General features: G+C 35.8%; 1 protein-coding gene across 3 annotated transcripts; it reads left to right on the top strand.

Annotated features, from left to right (window-relative positions):
* The first annotated feature begins 14,604 nt into the window (after positions 1–14,604).
* On the top strand, positions 14,605–16,955 carry LOC143564020 (uncharacterized). Of its 3 annotated transcripts, none has more exons than XM_077051422.1 (7): positions 14,605–14,757; positions 15,289–15,444; positions 15,520–15,597; positions 15,674–15,739; positions 15,835–15,900; positions 15,976–16,440; positions 16,541–16,955. In XM_077051422.1, the coding sequence occupies exons 1-7, from the start codon at positions 14,614–14,616 to the stop codon at positions 16,562–16,564; spliced, it is 999 nt and encodes a 332-aa protein (XP_076907537.1). In that variant the 5' UTR covers positions 14,605–14,613; the 3' UTR covers positions 16,565–16,955. The 3 variants fall into 3 exon arrangements, with proteins under 3 accessions (XP_076907537.1, XP_076907538.1, XP_076907536.1); XM_077051423.1 differs by having other exon boundaries at positions 16,553–16,955; XM_077051421.1 differs by having other exon boundaries at positions 15,976–16,955.
* The last annotated feature ends 253 nt before the right edge of the window (positions 16,956–17,208 follow it).

The raw sequence follows: 17,208 nt of genomic DNA on the forward strand, positions 1-17,208 counted from the left end.
AAATCTGAAGAAGAATATCACCTTCTGTTACTTGAAACAAAAACGCTCTTGTTGTTTTATTCTTCTTCGCATCAATAACCGCACCCTCATTCAGTTGAACAACTTCCCATAACTCTTCATCATCCAAAATCGCTTCCACCACAATCGCCCATGTGATGTAATTAGTTCCATTCATCTTTGGAACCTGAAACGATATCCCCCCACTCGCTTTGGGTTGGATTACCGGCTTTTCTTTGTCACCTGCCATTGATGTTGTCGAACACCTTTGCTTCACTTCGTTGGAACAAATACAAACCAATCAAATAGCCCGTAACAACTTTTCAGAACTGAATCTGTTTGTTCACAAAACCCGGTTACGAATACCTCTCGAAAACCTATTCGTGAATTGCAGTCTTAGAAAAACCTAATATGTTGTTTGACTTTGCCTTCTTCAACAAAAAAAAAAAAACAAAAACAAACTATTGTTTTTCTTTTGAATTCTTCTTCGTAATGCAACACAAAATTCAAGAACAAAAATAAATTTTTTTTTCGTGAATTATTCAAGACCCAACACCCATATATTGACTTTTGTGACCCCATTTATAATTCTTTTATCTCAAACTCTAAAAATCACAGAATAAAGAAAACGAAACCTTTTCCCTCGTAATCCCAATCTTCGTGGAAATTGCTCCACACGCAAAGACGATCAACACCTTGAAGATCAGGGAACCAACTTGTTCTCCACGTACAATGATCGCCGCACCAGACCACTATTCGGAAACCCAACTCGGTTCCGATACGCGCAAATTGATAGCTCCTCCTCAAGCCCCGCGCCGATCAAATTTAACTCGATTGTCAATTTCTTGAACTTGGCTCTGATACCAATTAAAGTCCCGAGTCGATAATCAAACACTAACTAAACGAATAACTCTTGTTTATATTAATCAGAAAATATAACTCTAAAATCTTATTACAACTCTCTCAAACACTAACTCGGTTTGACTCTTGATAAACCCTAACTCGGTTACACCAACTTCACAATCTCTAATGCCTAACCATAACTCGGTTTATAATAGACTAACCTAACTTGCTAGCCAAGATATTACCAAATACAATAAAACCCTAATTCTTTGGTTGGGCCTTACACTCGGGCCAAACAACAATTGAGCCAATAGTATCCACGTTATTTAAACACACTTCCAACTCTCTTTTCCATATCTCCACGAAGCCATCACTTACCTGAAAAACATATTAAAATAAACGTTAACACGAATGTTGGTGAGTTCTCTTTATTGATAATAATATATATACTTATATATATATATATATATATATATTGTAAGGCCCCGTTACCGGTAGCCCTACTTGGGTGTTGGATTTACTCATAAACACAGTTCAACAAATCAGGGTTAATTAAAACTTTACGCGGAATATAAAACGTCAACCATAAAATCTTACATAACCTTCAAATCTTGTCTTATAAAACTTTCATAGTCATTTAAAACAAAATATAATCTTTAAAACATCACAACATTTCTTCGAGATGCCAGTATCTTCGATTCCATGCCATGTGTTTTCAATCACGCGAGCTGCCTCAACCTATTTGCCTTCGTGCATACTAAAATTCAGCTACGCTGAGTGAGTTCTAGTTAATCACATAACTTACTTTACATACACATATACGTGCCCAAAGGTACGGATTACATACTTAACATGTCCATCGTTCTTACATATTCATTCATAACTAACCTTACGTTATAAAGAGCATCCGCCCTACATACCTCGGATATTATTTGGGTCCGCTACCCTCCATCCTCGGATATTATTAGGGTCCGGTACCCTCCATCCTAGGATATTATTAGGGTCCGGTCATCCTTCATCCTCTGATATTATTAGGGTCCGGTCACCCTTCCTTCCATACCTCCTTAACATACTTCCTATATACATAGTCGTAAGTTTCGCACATACATACCTCATTGATTTGTCATCTTACAACATACATATAACATCAACCGTCATGCAATATCCGAAGATCGTTCATGTACCGACAAGAAAGCATTCATACATTTCACATAATACATATATGGCATACACTTATCACTTAGGATAAGTGTATTAACTAATCACATCGAGTATGCACACTGCCCCGAAAACATAACAAGGAATGGGGCTAGAAACTCACCTGAATGCGGTTACGTTCACCGTTTATGGTTATTCCTTTCTTGAGTTGTGCACGACTAACTGTATAACAATTACACGTTTTAATTAACTATCACTACTTATATCGCGTTTCTAGTCTAATTATAACCCTCAACGGATGGGGGTCCGGGGGGCAGCGCCCCTGGCAGCGGTGTCTAGGGGCGGCAACCCCTAGCAGGGTCCAAGGGGCAGAGCCCCTAGCTAGGGTCGAGCTGCCAGGTTAGCTTGGAAAAAATTTATTTCTATTAACTGTTGTAACACATTTTCCATTAGGATTTTAAACTATTATTTAATTGGCTAACTCAAAAGTTCAAGGGCTTATTTGCAATTAATTCATTCTTTTATAAATCCAGGGACTTTTCTGTCATTTATCAAACTTCTAGTTCGTTACTTGGTTCTTAACGAATTGGATTATCTTAGCGAACTGGTCCTTGTAGCGAATTGAACCCTTTAACGAACTGGTTATTAAACGAACTGGACCTTATAACTAACTGGTCCTTTGACGAATCAGTTCATGTAGCGAATCAGTCCATGTAACGAATTGGACCTTCCAGTTCGTTATCTCCTTTTGACGAATGATTGTAACGAATCAAGGGTGATTCGTTATCTTTTCCCTTAACGAATTGAACGCGAACTGAAGCTAGTTCGTTATGCTCCCATAGACGAATTAGCTAGCGAATCACCTTTTAATTCGTTAAGTTCCCATTAGCGAACTAGGGTTAGGTCAGAGAATGTCAGAAACATTATCTGACATTCCTTTCCTCGTGCACGCCGCCTTTCCGGCGCCACCGCCGGAAAACCGCGAACACGCCGGAAAAACAAGTTTTAACTCGTTTTTCGTCCCGTTCGATCCAGATTTGAGCTAGGGTGACCCCTAAGCTCATCATAGGTTAGGTTTATACCCGATTCCACTCGAATCTCGTGACTTAAATGGTTTAACGGTGTCGGCTCGTCGTTTCGTGACTATATCTAATGGGTTAAGCTCATACAATATTAAACTATCATTACCTTGGGTCGGTAATCGGTTTCCTTCTTGGTCTCAGCTTAGGAAAGCAGAGAACTAGAGAGATATCTTAAGTGTGTTTTGGTGGTGTATGGAATATGTGAGAAATGAATGATTAAATGGGTAATCAAGGCTTATATAATTATGGATCATGGGCTTAAGCCCATGGTCTTTCCTTCTTTCCCGTATAACCCAAGTCCATAACCCATATCCATTTAACCCAACACTAGCCCGACTCATAATAACTCGTATTTTCATTTATTAACTGAAACTAGAAAACGGTACATATATATATATATATATATATATATATATATATATATATATACGTATTATAATGAAATTATGGCAACGAAACTTCAATACAATTCATCATAAAAATCATATTAAACAATATTATATCAATTTATCAAGAACTATAGTAAACAAGTACTTATAATTCTCACCATACAATGGTTCAACAACTATTCTTTTCATAATCTATTACTATAAGCAACAGTGGTAATATTTTCATATCGTTCTTTTAACATGGTAATTATATCTTTAAACTTTATAATAATCGAGTTTACCATAAAAACGAAGCATTTAATCTTTTAAACAAATCGTACTGTTGTCAACGAGCAAATAATACAACAAGTGTATTACTATCAGAATTAATAACTCGATACCTACCATACTCAAAATATTCCCACTTTTAACCCAACGTGATTGGAAATGGGGGGCGTCACCCTGATAGATCTACCAACATTTTTGTGCCCTTATTAATTCGGTAAACATTTATTTAACCAATTGTTGACTCATCCCATTTTTTACACGGTTTGTAAAATAAAATGTTTTATAAAAACTTCAATAAAATCGATGAAAGAATATGTTTTCCCCCAAAACACAATTAAAACATTTTGAAAACGAGGGGGTCAATAAAGAAGCTCGTTGTCGAAGCTTTTCGTCCCAAAAATTGCGTGTCCTATATTATTACACGTTTTGTTAATAAAACTTGGTTTGAGTTTTAGTTTGTAAAAGTCTTTTATTTGTTAACCTTAGTCTAATGATCACATAAGCACACTAGCAAATGATTTCCTATCTAACAAGTTAACAAGTAAGTATATTCCGGGCTTTGTTAACTATTGTCTTAATAGCTAAATTAATTAATAACTAAAGTAAATATATAAATATGATAAAATATTAAAGTTTCAGTTGCTGGAAAGTTTTAAAAAAATATTAATTTATTATTTTTAATGGATTTTTTCGGTTTCGCGTTTAAAAACGAACCAGTCAAATTTTCGTATATAAAATATAACTTTTAAATCTTGGAAAAAACTTGTTACATATTAGTTAAGTTTTAGGAGTGATTTTACAAAAATATGTTATTTTTTCATTTTAGTTAATATTTTCTTAAAATAGCAACTTTTATCGTTTTCGTGACACGAACAGGATCAAGTTTTGTTATCTTGTCCTCTTCTCATATATTAACTTATGTTATACATGAATATTTTACAACTTTAGGGCTGTTTCAAAAACAGTCCCTAACCATCGTGTCGGTTTCCGTTTCAAAGTCGATTTTTCGACCGTTAAAGTTATCGACATGTAAAATAAGTCAAATAAGTCAATACCAATTATCTTATGAACTAAATATACAAATTATAACCTATAATTTACTATTATTTCCATATTTGATCACATAATTTCATATAGCACTTTTCAATCAATTTAAGCTACTAATTCATAACTTATGTTTACTAATAATGACAATAATCAAACTTAGCAATTCATATATGAACAAGTATCATCATAACACTTAAAATTCTAGATTCAAATCATCATCATGGTCCTCATAACAAGCCAAATTTACACTTTTTCAACTATATTCTTTATGCCTATTTAGAATGTTCTAACATGCATGCTTAATCATGTATGTTCTTTTTAAATCAATTCAACAATCATATGATCATTCCTATCATCATCAAATCATCTCATCATCTATGCATAAATTCAAGGATTTCATTATTAACTAATCAACTTATGAATTTCCTAAGTTTTCAATCAACAAAGTTTCCTATTATAGTAACTTTTGTTTTTTAATAATTCTATCTATTCCAATCTTTTAATTATGATCAAGTATGAATCTTGTTTATCTCATTCAAATAGTTTGACATGGTTTCATGCAACCTAATGTTCTATTCAAATTTTGATCCTTCTATTATTCAAGTTACAAAGTTTCTATTTCTAGCAAGTAGGTGACAATTGATCCATATAATAATCTACTATTCTAACAGCACTTTCAATCAATCTTAACAATCCAAATATGGTTTTCAAGATGAATGTATGCATGTATGGGTGGGTTCAATACTTTCCCTTACACATACACACAACTCATACACACACAAGCATCCATAATTTCCAATCTCTAAGATCAATCTCAACCCAAGAACACATAATCTAACCTATTCAATCATAGAAATCAACTCATAATTATAACTTACTTGGGTTTTTAAAGATCTTAAGATGAATATTTGAATGAGATGAATGTGTGTGGTGTTCCTTGCTCTTTATCCTTCCTTCCTAAAGGCTAATCACCGTCTTTTTCTTGATCTAAGCTTAAATGTATGAGTGTGTGATGATTTGAATTTTGAATTTGTGGATGATTGTGATGTGTGTGTGTGTGTGCCGTAGATATAGAGAGAAAGAGGGAGGGATAGCTTTGGTGAATATGATAGTAGATGATTAAGTGGATGATCTAACTTGTTTACAACATATTAAGCCTAGCATTAGAGATAATTATTGGATGAGATGGTGGAAGGCTATTGGGAGAAAGAGAGGTGGAGAGGGTAAGGTGGCAAGGGGGTCGGCCGGGGGGGGGGGGGGTTAGGAGGTGAAGGGTTGGGTTAATATAATTAGTTTGGTAAATCGGTTTAACGTATTGCAAGTTTTGGATAATCAATCAGATCCCGTTTTTAGTAATTTTTGTCAGACTTTGAACGAAATCAAATTCCTGACAATATAGACTATAGAAAGTATTTTTCTGAAAATAGTTTGTTTCGGGTCCTTTCGGTGTCACGTACTGGCTTTCGTTTACTTATTTCTCAGTTTTTGCGATTCGAGCCTTCTAAAATTATGTTTATACATTATCTCCAATGTTTTAACATATATTCTAAATTTTTGGGGCCATTTAATCATATTTATGATGCATTTATTTTCTGGCCCGCTGCCCGAGGTTATTTCACAAAATGCTCGTTTTGTGGCGGAATTTGGACTTTTTGTTGACTTTGCAAGATTTGAATCTTAATAAAAAAAATTTTTATTCATAAGAGGATATTATATTGCTAATCATGATTACATTAGCTATAAATTTTTGCCAGGTGTTACACATATCATTTTAAAACGTCTAAAACTTTTTCATATGATATTTAAAAAAAAATTCACCATAATAACAAGCGTTTTATATTTTTAATATGTGTATAGTTTTGTAATATAAATATTAAAACAAAAATTACGTCATTGTGTCTTTTTGGTTACCATTTTGTTTTTTTTCGTCATTGTGTCTCTCTGTTTGTCATTGTGTTTTTCAACTCAACATTGTGTTTTTTAAGTACTAATAACACCGTTGTGTAAAAATAATACGTAAATATAATGAAAAATACCAGAAAATTATCTAATATATTACATAATGATGAATACATATTACACAATAACCGGAAACGTAAAACATAATGATAAATACATATAACACAATGACCAGAAACGTAAGACACAATGGCGAATACATATATCACGATGACCTGAAACGTAAAACACAATGGAAACTACATATTACACAATGACTTGAGCACAAAACACAATGAACATAATACTATTTTTCTCAAATTTAATTGAATGTCACATGGTAAATTCCGGACAAAAAACAATGAACGTATTACAGAATGACTAAAACAAAATGATAAGTAGATAGACAAATGTTGAGCACAAAGGCACAATGGCGAACAAAAAGACACAATGATGTAATCTTTATTTTACTTTTTATCTTTAATATGAGTATCAATTAAAAACACAATTACCAAAATTTATAACACAATGCATTGAAAAACCTAATTAAAAAACACAATAAACAACCAAATAACACAATATAAAAAACTCACATTTTTTTAATTTTATATAACAATATAATATTCATATTTAAGATAAAAAAACGCTTGTTAATATGGTGATTTTTTTTATTTAAAAAAATGTCGTATGAAAAGTTATGTACATTTTAAAATGTTGGGGAAATTGACATGTATCTTGCATGTAGAGAGAGATAGTCATTATAGGTGAGTTAATACATTAATGTTATTCTCATCAATTTTTATTCTTAAATTAATCTCCACAATCCAAATCTAAGATTAACGAATTAGATTTCTTATCACCCTTCTTATTTTTGTTGTACTTTGTATTTAACTTTACCTATAATTAATTTTTCATGAATTTACATGACTATTACCAACATGAAACTAGTGTAGTCGAAACTGGACTTGTGGAATATCAACTGAACACATTTTCCTATCTTGTTATGTCGCATCGGTAATTTGACAATATATTAGTAGTTAGTGTGAAATTTCCTATGGTGAAACGATCGGTACCTCCGAACAAGATCTTCCTAATCTGATGTCTGAGGTAAGTCAATCTCAACATACTGAACCACTTCAAACTAATCAAAATGGTGATCATTCGAGAGAACCAGACACTTCTGAATGTAATGGTCATGAAGTGCACTAGGATAGACAGGAGGTACAAGAAAATGAACTATGTGGGCATGAGGCACCTGAAAGATATACATTACCAGCAAGGACAACTAGAGGAGTTCCTCCAAAGCGGTACTCCCTGAAAAAAAATAAAGGCTAAAGGTATCATGTGGCAAACATAGCCAATGGAAACTTATCCAAAGAAGCTAAAGCTTTCACTACCTCCCTTCATAGAGGGAACTCCAAATACCGTGAAACAAGCCTTAGGGTTAAAGAAATGGAAAGAAGCCATGGAGAATGAAATGGAATCTCTGATTAAAAGTGACACGTGGGAAAAATGTTCTCTTCTGATAGGAAAGAAACCAGTGGGATGTCGTTGGGTGTTTACTATCAAACATAAACCAGATGGGACTATTGACATATATAATGCTCGCTTGGTTGCTAAGGGGCATACTCAAACGTATGGGGTTGATTACTCATAAACTTTTTCGCCAGTTGCCAAAATGAACACAATAAGGGTTCTCTTCTCAATTGCTGCTAACAAAGGATGACCCCTTCACCAATATGATGCAAAAATTCCTTCCTACATGGCGAATTAAAGGAGGAAGTCTATATGGAAGCTCTACCAGGATTCAAAGGAAACTTTAAAACCGGAGACATTTGTCGATTTAAAAGTCTATTAGTGGACTCAAACAATCTCCTCGAGCGTGGTTTGTCGGATTTACCATGGCTATGACATAATACGGTTTTAAACAGAGTAACTCAGATCACACTTTGTTCCTTAAACGAAGAGGTAATCATGTTACTTGTTTGATTATGCATGTTGAAGATATGATTATTAAAGGAAATGATGAGGAAGAAATGCATAAATAGAAAATAAACTGTTCACAAAAAAATCAAAATGAAAGACTTGGGAAGACTTAAGTACTTCCTTGGAATAGAATTTCTTAGATCCAACCACGACATCTTCATATGTCAGAAAAAAGATATTCTCGATCTATTGACAGAAACTGGAATGGAGGATTGCAAACCGGTCGATACTCCAATGATCGTTAACCATGCCTTCATATGATGGAGGGAGCAGAGCTAGCAGATAATGAAAGCTATCAAATAATGGTAGGGAAGCTAATATAGTTATCTCATACTCGTCCTAACATAGCCTATGAAGTAGGGGTAGTTAGCTAGTTCATGCATAAGCCTCAAGTTACTCATATGGAAGCTGCTATAAGGATTATCAGATATCTTAAAGGTACAATTCATGGTGTCCTCTTCAAACCAAATTTTCATCTTGAAGTTCAGGAATATACGGATGCTGATTGGGTAAGAGATAGAGGTGATGGGAGGTCAACATCATGATACTTTACTATGGTTGGCGGAAATTTAGTTACATGGAGAAACAAAAAACAAAAGGTAGTCGCTTTATCAAGCGCATAAGCAGAATTTTGAGGGATATCACGAGGCTTGACAGAAGTATTAAGGATACGAAAACTTCTTACAGAAATTGGTTTCCCTCCAACCAAAGCTAGCAGAATTACGTGTGATATCAAAGCAGTAATTCAAATATTAGAATATCCAGTACATCATGATAGAACAAAACACGTTGAAGTTTATAGAAACATCATCAAATAAAAACTAGAAGCATGTATAATTGAACTTCCGCACGTACAATCAAAAGACCAACTAGCAGGCATCCTAACAAAAGCAGTCAACGGGAGAATATTCAACGAGTGTCTAGCCAAGTTGAGTATTGGAGATCCCAGGACTCAACTTGAGGAGGGGTGTTAGAAAGGAAGGTCAAATGAAATGGAGCCAATCATAGGATCAGCTTTTTATCATCATATCCTAGCTCGTGCTTGACATATTTACCATGTTTACAGCTTGTTACAGCCCGGAAATTTAGCAACATATTATTTGTTTCCTTATTTTGTTTGTAATTGTAAAACACCTATAAATTATGGTGTCTTGTTCTTATGTAAAACATACAAATGTACAAAGCAATCTTTTCTTCTCAAATTATAATTATCAGTTTTAAGAAGACATGCTTAAGTGAGTAACAATAATTTAGAATGTTTGTGTTCAGAAAATAAAAAATAAATATATAAACTCCGAATCAATATTTTCAGACTCAGCTCGGATGTCGACACGGACGTCTTACCTGATTAAAGGTCAGACCAACCGGGAGGGCGGACCAGTGTTTGACCCGGATGACATACACGACTCGTATCCCCGTCGATTTCAAATAACACGCGGTGACAATACTGTAATTTTCATCAAATCTGATTCGCTGCTCCCATCGATTCTGTCCATCTTCATCCAACGATTCCGTCCACTATCCAACGATTCCGTCCATCGTACACCATCTTCCTCCATCACGACTTGTTCACAGGTCAGTTGATAAAATTAACCAATTGAAACTGAAATTGTTGAACTAATTGATCAATTAAACTTTGAAATTGGTCTAATTAATCATCAATTTGAAGTTTCAATTGATCAATTTTGAGTTTTGTGTGATAGGTTTTAACTAAACGTTTAAAGTTTTAAATGCCATCTGTAGAAACCTAGTTGCAGATGTTCCATATTTTGTTCTTATGATCGAATCGATGATCAAATTGATGGTCGATTGATAATTGTTTGATGATTAAGAGATTATATGAAGTGATTTCAGTGTTCAATTTCGTGTTACAGGTGTTTAATTTTTTTTTGTTAGTTTAGAAGTTCTGTTTAGAAATTCTGAACTTCTAAACCTTTTTGAACACCCAGAACTTCTTAGAACGTATTAGAACGTTTAAAGATGTTCTTTTTTTTTTGAACACCCAGAACTTCATTGAACGTATTAGAACGTTTAAAGATGTTCATTTTTTTTAACACCCAGAACTTCATTGACATATTAGAACGTTTAAAGATGTTCTTTTTTGGTCAGAACGTTTAAAGGTCTTCAGTTTTGTTTCAGAACGTTTAAACATAATATTTTGAACTCTAATCAGAGCTCTATTGAGTGCATTATTTATGCAATTCCATAATTGATTGATGAATTTAAATTCTTCTACACATCAATTCGATTAATTAAATGATCATTTTTTGATCAATTTTGAAGATTTATTGATATTCAACGTCGTTTGATTTTGATTTGGTTTTTGACTTTAGAGATTTCACACTTTAAGCTGTGATTAGAGTTTAGAAATTGGATTAGATTGAGCGACGATTTCCAAATTTGGATCAGAGTCGATTTGTAATCGATGAATTTTGATCGCGAACTACTGTTGGATTATTTACGAAATTGCCACCGCGTGCTTTTTAATCTAACGCTCTGGAAGGTCGCGTACGTAATGTATGATAAGCTATTATTGTACGTTAGCTCACCCTTATATATATATATTATTAATAAATAATATATTAAACCGTATATACACAAAACTAATACAATTAATAGGATCCGAAACAAAACAGTTACAGATAATAATAAATTAAAATAGGATGTTAGATAGAAACTTGTCCATACTCCATAGATATTTGAAACTGCAATTTTTTTAAATTATAGATAAATAAAAGATCGAAACAAACCTATAGGGGTAAAGGCTAAACTAACTACGCAAGTTGATTTTAACCTAAATCTGAACCAGCCGGTCTATTAGAAAACATGCTAATACCAAGAACTGGACCGGTGTTCGTAGCGGGTTCCGGTCCAGGTTTCAAAACACTGATCCTAATGGCAAATCAACCAATAATTAACTTATTAACGATTCCTAATTTAACCAATCCCATGTCCAAAACATTTAACTCTACACTTTTACTAGATCACATAAAGAAATAATAGTAATAAAAAAAGGGGGCATATATTGGCAAGGGAAAATTTTTTCAAAATAGAATAAAATAAATAGGTGAAATGGTTTCTAGAAGAGAGAAAACATGTATTAAGACAGAACATGAGATCTGTCAGTCTTGTTTCTGTTGATATGGACAACAACCAGGAGATCCACGAATATTGTTTAATATTTAAATTTTGTATTTTGTTAAATATTGATATTTAGAAATTACAAAATAATAAAAAGAAAAAGCGTTTTTTTTAAACCTTAATAATACACACTTTATTAAAAAAACGTTAATATATTAAAACAAAAAAGTAAATTAATAATATAAAGAAAAAGAGGGTGTGGTCAAATCAGTCAGATGTCACTATTCATATCCGTCATTTTAAATAACGGATGTCCAGCAAAATTTACTTTTACATATAAGGGTATCCTACGTTGGAAATTATGACCTGGCAGATCACCAAAGTTGACATCCGCCATTTCAAATGGCAGAACATGAATAAAATATTCGTGATCCGTCATTTGAAATAGCGGATCTCCTGGTTGTTGTCTACGTCATCAGACAAGATCTGACAGATCTCATGTTTTGTCTGAGATTCGTCATTTCAAATGACGGATCTCCTACTTTCCTAATACATGATTTCTCTCTCCTAAAAACCATTTCACCTCTTTGTTTTATCCACTTCAAATAATGGGGCTCCTACTTTCCTAATACATGATAGTTTAAAAGTATCGGTGTGTGACAACACAACACAAACCTCGGTATGAAGGAAAGAAGGTGGCTGCTGTATTGTACATATAACATAACATAAGAATAATAAGATAGGCCACTTGTCTGGCCCACGTGTCTCTGCTGCATCCGTTAGGCTGAGGGGTGTGGGGCTTCAGCGGGGGCGCGAGAGCCCCTCCGCTCGCGCCCCCAGGCGCGAGCACCACACCACCGAGGCGCGAGAGGGGCGCGAGAGGGGCGCGAGCACGGCTTTCAAAGCAGGCGCAAGCCTGTTCGCGTGAAGGAAGAGGCGTAAAGGGACATGGGAATGCGTGAAAGAGCCGTTGGGATGAGAAATGAGCCGTTGGGCTCTTTAATTTTATTAAAAAAAAATCTGTTTTTCCTATATATAAACCTAAACCAATTACCACACCCAAAATCACATACCACACCCAAAATCACATAAAACAATTACCACAACTTCAAAAAAAACCCAAAATCAACCCATCTTCCAAACCTTTTTTTAAAAACATGGCTGGAAATTGGTACCCAAACCTAGATTCAGGTTATAGTTACGACGATTTATGGTCGTCACCAGACCAATCGATGTTTTTTTCGGGGTCGCAAGAAACATCCGGCTTTCAACCATCCAACATACAACCGTCTCCTAACTTTGTTGTTCCGGAGACACAAGAATCACACGGTGATGCTACGGGAGCAAGGAGACGCGTCCACCGGAAAAAACAACTTGCAACGGACGGGTCGGGACCGGCTTCGACTCCGAGGATGAAACGGAAAACCACTCTGTGGTCATCGGATGAGAAGGAAGCCTTGTGTCGGGCTTGGATAGTCATTTCTGAGGATCGGCGTTGCGGTAATTGTTTTAACGTTTTTAAAAATGATTTTTAATAAAAAAGTTAAATAAAAAAGTTAACTGGAAATCTAATTTAATTATTCATTTTGCAGCCGACTACCAAAAAAGCAAGGTTTTTTGGACAAAGGTTAGGGAGACGTTCTATACGTTCGTTGGGAGTACAGAGCGAAACGCCGATATGATTTCGGGTCGGTGGTCCGAAATCAGAAAATTTGTCGGCTTGTTTACTAATCTTTTCAACAGGAACGCCGGTCGTATGAGACCAAGTGGCAGTGATGATTTGGCGGTTTACAATTTCACTGTCGAAGAGTGGAAGCAGGAGTGTTTGCGGAGGTATGGGACGGTGAAGACGTGGGACGATGTAAAGTTGTGGGAGAGGTTGAAAAGGTGTTCCAAGTGGGTTGAGCTGGTGGCGCCGGACCATGATGCGGAAGTAGGGCCGAAACGGACTAAAACTAGTTCGTCTGGAGCGTATAGCACTTCTGCCGCGTCGGATTGCCGCGTTGGATTCGACCTAAATATTGCGGGGGAGGAAACGTCTTCACCGCCGAGGAGGCGGCCATTGGGACGGGACGCCAAGGGGAAAAAACCGGCTGAGGGGGGAGCCGTAAACATCGTCGATCTTGTTGAATCCCTCAATAAATTCAACAAAACCATGGAGGTGGTCTCTAATGACAAAAAGGAAAAAAGTCGAATGAGAGATTTGGACTTCCTTACAAGAGACTTCAGTAACCTAAATCCGGTCGATCAAATGCTGATGGAAAGGCAAAAGGAACGTATCCGAAAGAGGTTGATCGAAGAAGACCAAGCCGAAGAATAAGAATAATGATTTTTTAGTACTTTAAATTTTTTTTTATTTTTAGATATTAATGTGTTTTTTTTTAATGTGTGTTTTTTTTAATAATTTATGAGTTTTTTTAATAATACGTTTTTTGAATATATTTATAAAAAAATAAAAAAAAATCCGCTGGAGCCCCTGCTGGAGCCCCTCCACACCAGGGCCAGGGGCTCCAGCGAGGGCTCCATCACCCATCTTATCCAGTTTCTCTCTCTGCCACACGTCACAATATTATTGGCTGGAGCCCCCACTCGCGCCCCCGTTAGAGCCCCCCACACCCCTCAGCCTTACCCAGTCGCCTACCACCTATACTAACGTGGCCTGTATTACACCGATACGTGTCACCACCTCATACCTTCCCCGTCGTCATGGCAGGACATGTGCCATCTTATAATGCCTACTTGCACCTCCTTCAATTACTTTATCATCTTTCTCTACCATCATATAATCTTCCCTCAACCCCATTATTATTATTATGGATGACCGCATGGTGAAGATTGAGTTGGAAGCCGCGGAGGCTTTGGCTGGATTAGCCAGTGTTCCGGCTGTTTCTCGTGGCAGTCAGTCGGTTGCTGAACGACTTAAGGACGACTCCAACGATCGGAACTCCTCTTCCGGCAATTCTTACAAGGTACTTTGTTAATTGTTAACAATAATATCTGTGAATTTATTGTTGATGTTTCTATTTGCAATTTGGATGTTATAAGTAGTTGAAAAGTAGGAAGATATAATTTGTGATTTAACGGTTATAGACATATTTGAGGTTCGTTAAATAAAGGTAGAATAATTTATAATGCTAGTAGTATTTTTAATACTTTGTTAGGTCACTATCAGCATATATAGATCCAGTTTTGGTGTTACTTTTGTTGTGTATGCATAGAATATGTTTGGTTAACTTGAAAGTACATCGGTAACTTTTACATCCCACCCGACCTGTTTACAACCCATTTGATTCATGGTTACACATGTCGTGTTCTGTTCTGGTTACAAGATTTTATTTGTAGGGCAATTTGAGTTCATTAATTCAAATGTAACGTGTTTTGGTTACATGATTTTAAGCGTTTAGGATTTAGATTTCAAATTTGTGTCCTTAAGGGTCACTTCAGAATAATAAACGAGTGAATCATTAATCAACTTGTGGATTTTTCTTGTTAACGAGCAGGTGGCGACTAATTTGACGGTGAACAAGTCAGAGAAACCGGTTGTCTTGACTGCAAAGTCGTTCAAAGATGAACACAACACTGACCTTAGATTGAATCCTGTTTGTCCCACGAATTGTGTGACAAGTGGGAGAAAATCTAGACATAACTTAACAGAGGTATTGAAATATGTTGTTATAAGTTGTCATTCTGCATCTGATTCGTAAGTTTATGCTAATGTTCAAACTTAACAGGCTGAAATGGAAGCCCGTAAAATACGCAGGGTGCTAGCAAACCGAGAGTCGGCTAGACAAACAATCCGTAGGAGACAGGTATGATTCATTTCGACTTTTGTTTGTCAAATGTTGAGATAACGCGGTTACTAAGGTTTTCTGATAAATTTGCCAGGCGGTTTTTGAGGAGCTATCAAGGAAGGCGGTCGATCTATCTTGGGAGAATGAGAATTTGAAAAGGGTTTGGATTGATTTATCTTTTCCGTAAATAATATTTTGCTTGCACTTATATACAACATACCAGTTAAACCGAATATGGTTTGTTTCTATGAATAGGAAAAGGAAACGGTTTCAAAACATTTTAATTCTTTGAAGGCGAAGAACGAATGTTTGAAAACACAGGTGAGAATGTAATGGTTTTCCATGATCGTTTAATTGTTTATAATAACAACTCGTTTAATCTTATATTCTCTATAGATGAAGATCGTGACTAGCGAAGCCAAGGAAACCCGAGAAGAGTCCATCACCACGAACGAACCGAGCATATCCGCATCTTCTACAAACTCCCCTTTTTACAATTGTATCCAACCGTCTTTTGTGCCAGTCGTATGGCCAAATTCTGTCCAATTACAGTGTGGCCCGCCAGCCCGAATAGTCTTACCATCTCATATCCCAATCTCACCATCCCATGCCAATAAGCCCGATTCATCATCTTGTGAAGCGAGTTCCATGACAGTCAACGGGCCAGGGTCAGGGACTCCACTGTACTTACTCCCGTACCCTTGGCTTTTTACTCTACCGCAAAATAACAATGAGAACCATCATCGCGTTAATTCTTTTAATCTAAATGATAAACCAAAGGAGTCTTGTGAATGCCAACAGTTTTTCCCTGTTAGCGATGGCTTCCCTCCAGATGGCGGTGGTCGGCCTACAACTAACCTTGTGAGTTGTGAAGAACTACTTATTGAACATGATGATACTAATAAAGTTGGTGATAGCAAACAGGTTGTAGGAGATATTCACAAAATTCACAAAGTTCCAGTTGTGTGCTCAGGTAAGAGATTAGGCGACATGGTGGCTGCAGCCGAGGCCCGGAGGAGGAGAAAACAGGTCACGAGGCTAAAGAACCATGCTCATTGTCGCCAACTAAGGATGCATTAAAGAAACTTGAATAAAGAAAACACACAGGAGAGCATATGCAGGCTTTTTTAACCACCATTTTACGAGTTGTTGCGTGAGTGGTGGTTTTGTTGCTTGTCATGTTATAATGTACATATATAGTATTGGAGAAAGTGGACTAATGGTATAGAGTAAGTGCTAGTTACATCACTCTTTGGTTTAATCAGCAGGTTGGTAGGTTGCGGTTCAGTGCTCAATGTTCATTCCTTACCATGAACATCTGGTGTCTTGTAAGCGTGGTCGATGTCCGTGAAAGTTGACAAAATTTCAAAAGGTTTTTGTTATATAAGGTACATGTCCGTGAACTTTCACGTTATTGACAAAATTTCAAAAGTTTCTTGTTATACAAATTACATCTCACAAAGGAAACAACTATAACTATCGTTTACATCCTCACTCATCCGATTAGGTAATTAGACTTCACGTACTTTGTCGTCAACACTTTTGGTTGTGACGGGTAATATGAGAGCTAACTTCAGTAAACGATATACTAATGCCAATAAAGTTGTCGAGCAACCAATGTGTATAAAA

The sequence above is a fragment of the Bidens hawaiensis genome, unplaced genomic scaffold (assembly GCF_021521415.1).
Source record: "Bidens hawaiensis isolate Kalapana, Puna unplaced genomic scaffold, B.hawaiensis_p1.1 tig00021689_1, whole genome shotgun sequence".
NCBI classification, from domain to species: Eukaryota; Viridiplantae; Streptophyta; class Magnoliopsida; order Asterales; family Asteraceae; genus Bidens; species Bidens hawaiensis.